Here is a 10,513-nt window from a genome sequence, read left to right as displayed (position 1 = left end):
GGTCGATGCTGCAGGTTCCGTTTATCACGAGATCAGTAATTTCGTTGAGCCCCGCGATCCACAGGGCACTCCAAACAATCACTAGCTCGAGTAGCCTGTAAAGTGACGACACCAGTTATTTAAAATACCGCTTCGGAGAGCAATCTTGTCAGCAGTGGGGGGTCATGCCTCTGTCATCTGGTCAGTGTTCAAACTTATAGCTTGTTTGGCTCTACAAAAGTAATTTTCACAAGCAGCACCTGATGTCGCCAGACGTTTACAACTACTGCCAGTCCGTAAGTAGAATTGGCCGGGTCGCCGATGACAGGAGGCGCATACCAATGCCTCCCTGTTCAAGAAATTGCACTCATTCTGACGAATAATTCAAACTCAACCTGTATTTGTTTCCTTCGGATTTCACCGCATCTCACAAAAGTGCCCGTACGCTACACTTCAGCATATCACATCGTTTTAATCTACCACTAACACCAAGACCGACGAACTATATGCTAGCCGGGTTTTCGTTCATTCTTATTCGACGTTAAACTAACGGCAACTATGAAAACAGTAATCCTAAGTTCTTTTGTTGTGTGGAGGCGGTCTCGGGATATGTCACTAAGTAACGTCGCCGCGCAGTCGATTCACCGCAACGCGTCAACACAGTATATAAAAAGATCGGCAAGCTTGTGTTTATTTTTGCGCCTTGTCGGGCAGACGGCGCTCACACGCAGTTGACACACTTGATGGCGCTTGCTTTTGTTTCCTTCGATGGCGAGTCTAGCACACAACTTGAGGACCGAGGCAAATGTGGCGTCTGAAGAGAAAACAATAAAAAAAAAGAACACACAGCGCTGGACCGGACTGAGTGAGTGGCGTGGAAACAGGGCGGTCGGCCTGCTTTTGCACTCAGGCACGTTATCGACGACGACGACGACGACAAAGACACACCGGAATGACACATGTATACGCGAACTGACTGGGCTCTGGCTCTCTGACTACATCCCCCTCCCCATCAATTATACTCTCTAGGTCTTGTGCAGGTCGCCGCGCAGCAGCCTGTAGAAGGTCTTCTTGAATTGTTGGTTGGCCAGCGCGTAGCAGAACGGGTTGATGGGGCTGTTTGCATAGCAGAGGAAGTAGGTGAAATAGAAGAGGTGGTGGTTGACGCAGCCAGCCGAGTCGGCGCAGAACCCTTCGACGAGCGCGCAGATGTGGTACGGTGTCCAGCAGAGAACGAACGCGCCCAGGATGAACGATATGGTGCGCAACGCCTTGCGCGCCCGGTTGTTCTCGGACTTGTGCTCCTTCTTGCGCTTGCTGAAGGACGACACGAGCCGGCTACGGGTCGACGACTCGCGGGACAGCGCGCCCGGCAGCAAGGACCGCGCCGTCGTCGTCGTCGTCGTGGTCGTCGTCGTCGTGGTGGAGCCGCTTCCGCTTCCGGCCGAGGTCTCGACGACCATGAGCTTGACCGCCGTCGCGACCGCTGCCTTGGGCCCGGAGTTCTTGTCGTCCTGACCTTCGCCGCCGCCGCCCGCGACGCGACGCCGGCCTCCTCCCCGGGACCGGCTGCTGTCTCGGCGCTGCGGCGCCTCCCTCTGGTGCTGCGACGTGGCCTCGTCGTCGTCCGACTCCGGGCTGCTCGACCGGTCGGCGGTGGTCTGGGGCGGGGGCCGCCGCCCGATGGCCACCAGCAGCTGCATGCGGCGCTGCTTGGCCGCCGAGCGCCGCTGCATGTCGCGCGCCGTGCGGTAGATGCCGCCGTAGAGCACGAAGAGCACGACCAGCGTGGCGTAGAAGTAGCCGAAGATGAGCGACGTGTTGAACACGGGGTCCTTGAGGAACTGGACCGCGCACTCGCCCGGCTCGAGATCGCGCACGCCGGTGAAGTGCTCCCAGCCCATGATGCTGACGAAGAAGACGACGAACGGCAGCACCCAGGTGGCCGCCAGCATGGAGGCGACGCGGCCGCGCGTGCGCCAGCTGCGGTAGCGCGCCGCTATCTTGACCGAGCAGTAGCGGTCGATGGTGATCAGCAGCACCGTGTAGATGGACACCAGGCACACGGTGTGGTCCGTGGCGAGCCACAGGTCGCACGGCACGGCGCCCAGCTCCCAGCGGCCCACCAGCACGTACACGGCGTAGAAGGGCATCGAGACAAGGCCGATGAGCAGGTCGGAGAGCGCCAGCGAGGCAATGAAGTAGTTGCTCGGTTGCCGGATGGTGCGCTCGACGACGAACGCGGCCAACACCAGCAGGTTGCCGGCCACGGTGAGCACGATGCAGAGGCCGATCAGCAACCCGATGAGAACTGTCAGCCACGGGCTGAACGGCGCCCCGGGCCCCCCTCCGCCGTCGACGTCGCTCTGGTTGTCGCTGCCGCCGGCGACGCACGAGCCGTTGGCGGCGCCGCCGCACGCCTCCATGGTCAGGGCCCTGCAGCGACGACGGCGCCGAGGTTCAGAGCATGCGACTTCCCGAACTCGCGGTTCGAGACAAGAATGCGAACAGATATGAGAGAGACGGAAAAGGGGCACCGGCTCTCAAGAGAAGCCGGAAGTTAGCCTGGAGCTGAAGACCGAGCCGCCCTGTCGAGTGTTGATGCGACGTTTGATAAAAGATGAGATAACAATAAACGCGAACACACAAACATTCAACACGCACAAACGCGTAGCTATACACAGTTTACCATGTCTCGGTTCAATTATTATTCAATGAAAGAGTAAAGTCACCTTAGTTTTACGGGCTCAGAATACAGCCATTGAAGTAAGGCTCGGCGTTATACACTGCCCCTGTGAAATCAGTATTGCCCCTTCAGACATGGAAGGTATGTTGAAGTTTTACGGCACGTTGGATGCGTAACACATTCTAGAGACCATACTGAAATTTGTAGCAAAGCCCACGTTGACCCTAGTGTTCTGAAGTATAAGCCTTAAACACGGGAAGACGGCGGTATTGATTAGAAAATAAACTGGGCCAGTTGACATTTTTAGTGGAGATTGAAATCAATAAATGGAGTTTCGCAAGTTATCTAATGCTTGGAGAAAATAGTGGGTGCGTGCCAAAAAAGAAAGAAGGAAGACGCCGTCCAAGGTGGTAGGGCAGTAGGTGGTGCGGTGAGGATAGGAGGGCCGAGTCAGTTCGTGGACATAAAGCAGTCAGTGTATCGCGAAGGGGCCGGCAACTTCGTGAAACATGTCTTAAACAAAGGCTCTCATTTCCATTTCCATCCAGGGCACATCGGCGGTGGTCGACAATAAGTCACCATACACCGCATTCACAGTGCGGCATTCTGGTCCCTCTCATGAATTCGCTCTATGGACGCGTTTCCCTTTTAATCAGCAATTATATCAATACTCCTCTAGTGCAGTGTGACCATTTTCAAGAATATGACGTGCTAGAACAAATTGCGCCGCGTGCTACTGATATATTTGGGTGAACGCAGCAGCCGGACACTTCGTGTGACCCCAGTCAGGTCGTAACCTATGCTGTGGCAGCCATCACAAATTTATCAATTTCCATGACTCGCAGGCATAGTAAATGTTTATGGAAACTTTCTACTAAAGAAGTGTTTACAGAAGTTTCTCGTAATCCCTCAGCCGAGCCTTCGTTACATTTATCCATGTTTGTGTAACACCTTCCATCGCGATCCACGTATAGACTTCTCATGCTTTGCTGCTTTCAATAGTGTCTTGTAGCCTGAGCCCTTGTGGAGGAGTAGCCGCCTAGATGAGCGTTCCAGCGTATCGGTTCTCGATATGACCACGTGTCACTTCTCTATGATTGATGACATTTCTCTATGGAGTGCGTAATGCGTGCGGCCAAAAACACGGCGACCTATTACGCGGCCAGCGACCCTCCTGTAGCGATGGTGTAGAAAGCCCATGGCACGCGATTTTATCAAGGATGAGCTGTCTCGAGTACTTTCGTACTTCCCGTAGGAAACACGCATCTGCAGGTGACATGACAGCAAGGAGATTGCTTCCAATATCAGATAGGTACGAGCAGACGCGGCAAATGATCGCAATATACACAACTACAGCCGATAGCCACACGAATGTACGAGCACATCTGAGACATTAACGCACGCATACAAAGAAGTGAGCACGAGTGAGCGCATACATACACACATATGCAAGTACCTTCAAGTACCAAGCCAAGCGTACACTTCCTTCAATGTAGCGAGTACCTTATCTTTCCGTCGTCTATCCAACAGAGCAGAAAGTAGATCGCGCACCGAAAGACCAACGAAACCAGTAACGGCAGCACTGGCAGCCTGCGTAGGAAATGGGACGTCATCCAGAGTGACGCTAATATGGAAGATATCCTGCTTCATTTCGCGGCGCTAGCACAGAGGCCAAGTGGCGGAGGTCTTCACCTGACTAGCACCAGTGCCTTTCGGTTTCAGGTAAAATGAGCAAAGGCCTGTGCGGGGGGAGGGACTCAGCGCGAGCTGCTCCTTTCAATATAGTGTGGCTCATTGCGCACTGTCGCCAAGCACGGACGTTTCTGTTTCTGTAATAATATTATGCTGTTATCACTACTACTACTACTACTACTACTACTACTACTACTACTACTACTACTACTACTACTACTAGTAGTAGTAGTAGACACGATATCAATAATCATCACCATCATCATCATCATTATCATCATCACATAAACATATATGAGGTACCGGTCATTTGAGGTGGCGCCTGCGACATCTTGTCCGGGTTAGCTACTATGTTCATAACAGCGCAGCGTTGCTGGCATGTAGTCTGTTAATGAATGACATAAATACACGAAGAGCTTCAATTAAAGTTACAGGCACTAAGAAGAAATTCAGAAACACACAACTAGCGCAGTGACGATGTGTGCAGGGGAAAATATAGGATAAATACTCAGATACCAACAAAGAGAAGGAAACGCAGCAGGTTAACCAAGGTCGCACTCGGTTTACTCAATTGCAGTCACATATAGAGACATACTATTATAGGTGTTTTTCGTTGTGTTCACGTTGTAGCCTTAAACCTCATTAAAATAATTAAAGGATTACCGGAAAAAAATATCACGCCAGGTTAAATTCATAGATTCGCGCTTGAATAGGTCCAAGATGTCACGTTTACAGAACAAGAAAGTTTTCATTAGCGAAAAACGAATTTCGCGAACGAGTTGATACGAGTTGACTGGTGCTGTCTCTGCGAAAATAAGAAACAAGACCCTCATTGCGTCTTACGTTCCATTTACAACTGGTTATAGTAGTCGATGAGTCAAAATAAAAAAGTGTCATCACATTGCATTTGAATGTGAAAGAAACCGAAACCGGCGGCCGCACTTTGTGACGTTTCTATCCCTCCGATACTATTCATTTTTTATCATCGTGCCGTCGAGTGACAGACCCATGCGATGGCGAGGGCTTCACGCGAATCAATCGAGAAGGGCAAAAAGCATGGTACAGGAAAAAAAAGGAAATGACACAATAAGGTCTCTGCCAAAATTTATAGTTTTCCAACAAACGAACACAATGATGCTACGTGTTAGCATCGTTGGTACTGCACTGTCTGCTGACTATTCGCAAGAGTGTGGCGCCCTCTCTATGTTGTTCCTCCGGGTGCAACGAGCGTTGGCTCCTAAATCGAAGACTGCGGAGCTATGTACGTACATTGTACATTAGGCATGTACAATTACCCGGTCTCCAAGAAGATATCCTGCCTTCAGTTCTACTTTATTTCATGTAGGGTGATGCCTTCGATTGCAATTTCCTTAGCACTGCATCAGATCTTGGTGCTAAACATAAGGAAGTAAACTTTTAGAAGCGTAATCCCGATAGCTTCACTTACTCTACACAAAAGCGTTAGCGCGAGCTGCTAGTCCATCACTTTATTTGACGAAATAAACATAGTAGGTAGGAGGGGCATAAAAAGAAACAGAATTAAGGAGCACTGCGACGCGTGACCTTCTGGTGGCTTCTTCATTTTTCTTTTTTCATCAGGCAAAAGAGTGACTATGGCGTTAGTCGCGTATCTGTCATTGAAAAAGGGTGAAAATAGATCGGCTGAAACATGGCGGCGTTTGCTCACAGCGCATGTGCAGACAATAAACCATGTTCTTTTTTTCTTTTACTTCTTTCTGAAATACATCTCTTGTTAGAGAGCGTCTGTGCTGATCCTAGTCTTGTCCATGTCCTTTCTCTCTTTTTTTTTGCACTCTTTTAGTTTAATCTATGTCATCATTTGTCTGTAGCATTAGCACGAAGATTCCAGCGGAGTGCAGTTAGCTTTCGAGAAATGCACAGTGACGCCAGATGACGCCACTTCGTTTCCCACTTAGACAATGGAGGAAGGAAAACCAAATTCGAAAGGGTGCGAGAAATTTGTCTGCATCGCTCCTTTCGCGCCAGTTTCTGCTGAACTCGATGTATAAATGGCCGCAGAGAAAAAAAGAATAGGAATGAAAGAGGCGAAATAAAATTTAAAGAACGCCTGCAGAATCAGAAAGTACTCGGGCTGGTTTCCTTTACCTCTCTAAAAGCAAATCGACAGACAAAAGAAAAATGCGAAGAACACTCAAAGCTCTTTGTTGCATTATTCATGCATGTGAGCCTAAACTGCCTAAACCTGAGCTTTGTTTTTGAAAACAGAAATGACAGACGCCTAGGAGCCATAAGCTGACAGTCAATTGTGCTTTTCTGATTTCCCGGTGCATGGTGCCACTTTAGCGGAAGTAGACCATACTTAACGATAACCGGACTAGTTAGCCTGGCTTCAGGCTTGGTTAGTACTCTACATGTGTGTGACATCAGCTGAAAATGAAAAAAAAAAAGAATGACCAGAACGAGGGAAAACAAGCTAGCGCGCACGCAAGTACACACACGCACTCAAAGCAGTCCAACGTTGGAGCTCAAGGCTGTGCCGGTCTTGTTAGTAGAAATTTAGGCAGATTTCAGAAATGGTGCTGTAACGTCGGCTCACACCTAATTACGTGTTTTTATATGTACCTATCCTGTTAAAATTTAGTGTGGAGAAAGCTTCGACGGGTGCGAGGATTTACATAACGAGAGTGTCCCTTCAAGAGCTGCAGTGACTCGGGTATACCGAGCAAGAGGCCGTTCTGAACTGATCATTTGCGGGGATGCTTTCGTATTTGAATACGCGCGTCGTGCAGCGCGACGCCTCATTGGAGCAAATGTGGTTCTACCCCTTGCTCAAGTGCCCTGATAGCCAATCAGCATCCACTGAAAGTTATATTCCGAAGAGTGATCGACCGACGCAGAATATGGGCCCACAGGTCCTGTTATGTAACGCTGACAACTTGTGAGGCACTCACAGCTGTCAAATTCGCCATCTTGACAGTTCTGATTGCTTCCCAACAAGGCGATGCCCACTCTTATCGGCTTAAAAAACGCGAACATCACATAACCTGACAATATGGCGGCATTTCACGTAGTCCAGAGTAGAAGCCCCGCTTTCTCAGAGCAACGTTATGCTCGGAAGAATGTGAAATGTAATAAAAATCGGGCAGACATTTCTCTATATCTTGTCAACTATATTACCATTTGTGAATTATTCTTATCATTTGCAGAACAAGCACGTCTCCTTGACATCCATATCCTACGCTAGAAAAAATAGGCATATGTTTATTTTTTATTTTATTTATTGGTACCTGAAATACCCCATTTGGGGTTTTGTCTGCTTATTACAAGCATTTCAATCGTGGCCATATTTCTAACCTTTCCAATATATATAGAATAAGAATGCAAAGAACTGCTCTCTCTTTCCTTGGCATTTAGAACTCGCGGAAGTTTCGAATTTGCGTTCCGCGCATGATCACTTGCGTTAATTTTCCTTCCCAGGCGTAAAAGGCCCCCACTTTTATAACTGTGATGGCCCTAAAATGCGAACAATCACGTTTCTGGGGCTTTGTTCCGCTATTGCGTATCCACTTTCTAAGCCGTATCTGCAATGTATCCTCCTCAGAAATGCACCAACTGCTTAGCTGCTCAATCTTCTCCTTATCAATTAACGATGAAGAGATAAAGATAAGCGCGTAGAAGAATCGCGCCTTCCCTATACTTTAAACGCTCTTTTAAACTCCCATAGCTATGTTGTTCCTTTCTGCGCCCAGCAAGCTAGCACGTACGCTCAGGCGTTAAACGAAAACTGCTAAGAGGTCGGATCGAAAATCACGTACCGTGCGAAAGTTTCGCGCGGCCTCTAAAACAACAAAGGCTGCTGCGAAACAAAAAAAAAGAAATCGTTGAAGACAACAAAATGTGCGACGCCTTCCCTTCGCGGTGGAGTAAAACGGTGTAGCGGCGATAGCACCTCGGCCTTTCTCGCCCGTTGCTGACGCTTCAGGGAACTCTAATTCATTTCCTAAGATAACACTGACAGGTATAAAAAGTACCGGCTGCCGGTAAATGCTTGGACCGTAGAGGTTTCCCTCCGTGCAGGGAGCACTTGTTCGATAAAAGGGTGCACGTTCTTTTTCCCCATTTTCCGCATCCCGTTTTCCCTGAACGCTGAGTCAGTGTTGCCAGACTGTTCCTGCAGCATCTGCGCCTGTATAATCTTTCATGCTCCTCTCTCACTCTCTCACACTCTATCTAACTCTCAGTGCTTTCCTGCGCAGCGTTCGAGTCCCCGTGGTTATCGCGCGTTGATTTGCGACTTGCTTGTCCACCAATTTCCGCTCAAACAGCGGCTTCATTGCTTTTAGAAAACGCCGCTTGTACGCACCTCGTCACAAGTGCTTCCTTTTTGTTTGGTTGTTTGTTCGTTCGTTCGCTTTAGCTTCAGCTCGTATGTCAAGGCCGTGATGTTACAGTAGGTCGGGCAACGTTCACAGCTGGGGCCTTCCGCTTGCGCCTGTCTTATCTTGTAGAGCGCTCTTATAATAGCCTGGCGCCGAGTATACCCCCCCACAACGTGCTGCACCGAGAAAATTCGCTCTTTCAGTAGTAAATCGAGTTTTTTCGGTTATACCCTGTTGTGTTCGTTATTGTTTTAAGAACGCCCGCGAGCTACTGCTTCCTAGGCGAGGCATGCGATATGTAGAGCCATGTTCCTAAAGTGACTAAATACATAGGGTGTCCCAGCTAACTTTAGCCAAGCTGTTCAGCGAAACAAAAGAAAGAATTAAAAAGAAGGTGCAAGACACGATGTTAAGACATATTTTGTTCGGTCGACAGAGGACTGCCGACAGAACACCGTAGGTATTATAAGTGTATCTTGCAGTGCGTTTTCTTTATTGATTTTTTTTTCTGCGTTGCTATTGTTGTTGCTGTTGAATAGCTTGGCTAAAGTTAGCTGTGCAGCTGTTAGCTGTGTATTGACCAAAACTTCAACTTTACTTGCCGCCGTCATTTTCGTGCACCAAAGCTTCCCGTTGCTGCATTACTGAACTGAAAGGCGGTGAAAAATAAAACGTTATGCGTAACGGCCTTTCCTTCGTCTACGTGAATAGGACTACGTACTCTTTTTTTACATCGATAGGAAACAGGCATACATACTGCTTAAAAATTATTTTTTCCAGCTCTCCCATCGCAGCAGATGTTCCTTCTCCTGGGCAAATACTTTACTCGGGGCAGCGTATATGACACACTCTCCTCATACAGTGTGTCCCAGCTAACGTACGCCAAGCTGTTAGCAAAACTGCCACAATATATGGTTATGTCACCAGCGCTGTTTCATCACAAATTCTTGCCTGTGCCCAGATAACTTTTGTACTGATTACTTAGGTAATTAGAGAAAGAAATCACCAGAAAAGCCCTTAATTCTTTACTTAGGCTTCACTTCTGATGAGAAAATTTCTTTTTGCGCCCTAGAATATCCAATTCAGATGTTTTCAGCGCGTTAATTTCTGCCTATTCTTTTTTAGCGCTTTACTCTCATCGCGCGCGAAATACGAACAGTGCCGCCTGATCACGTGGCCTTACGCCGCTACACCAGCGGTCCAAAATGGATTCGAAGGAAGTGAGTTCACTTGTCGCCTGACTTGTCGGGAAGGGAATGAAGGGATCATCGAGGGGCACGTCATCATTAAAATATATTATTGTTTCTATACATGGCATACATACCTATAACGGCATGATCGCGAAGCTCTGTCGGCGAAAATTGCTTTTTGCTTAGGCCCAGGGTATATGGGATCCAATCTTAGAAGCGTCAACAATTTAAAGTGATTTTTCTTTTCTTTTTTAGCATGGTTGTAGTGCGCCTTGATCGTGCGTGTATACTCTGTGTCTTTCTGTTCCTTTTTTTCTTTTTTCTTTTCTAGCCGCCCCATCCCCCAATGAAAGAAGAAAACCGTATTTCCTATGCTGATCAACTCTCCTGCTTTCTCTTTTTCTTCGTCTCTCTCTATCTCTCTCTACTCTTTAACTTTTCCACCTCTGTTTCGTACCCATGCTTTCCGAACGCCGGTCGTGTAAAAAACCTAATTTATACGCAAACTTACCTACACGGGCTACTTCGAGCGACGTCAGGAACAGCAACATTGACTGCACGGCAGCTTATCGGCTTAGTTTATTCGCTATCTGTTGGCAACCTTG

General features: G+C 48.2%; 1 protein-coding gene across 3 annotated transcripts in view; it reads right to left on the bottom strand.

The window, feature by feature from the left end:
* Nucleotides 1-359: 359 nt before the first annotated feature.
* The window catches only part of mAChR-B (muscarinic acetylcholine receptor), a 110,748-nt gene continuing 100,594 nt past the window's right edge, over nt 360-10,513 (bottom strand). For all 3 annotated transcript variants that reach the window (XM_050178879.3, XM_055071117.2, XM_050178878.3), the window contains one exon: nt 360-2,415. In XM_050178879.3, coding sequence (XP_050034836.1) covers nt 1,005-2,405 — 1,401 coding nt within the window. In that variant the 5' untranslated portion in view covers nt 2,406-2,415 and the 3' untranslated portion in view covers nt 360-1,004. The remainder of the gene's footprint in view (nt 2,416-10,513) is intronic.

The sequence above is a fragment of the Dermacentor andersoni genome, chromosome 5 (genome assembly GCF_023375885.2).
Source record: "Dermacentor andersoni chromosome 5, qqDerAnde1_hic_scaffold, whole genome shotgun sequence".
Lineage (NCBI taxonomy): Eukaryota > Metazoa > Arthropoda > Arachnida > Ixodida > Ixodidae > Dermacentor > Dermacentor andersoni.
The sequence above is the reverse complement of the archived record's forward strand: the minus strand, read 5'-3'. Positions and strand labels throughout refer to the sequence as shown.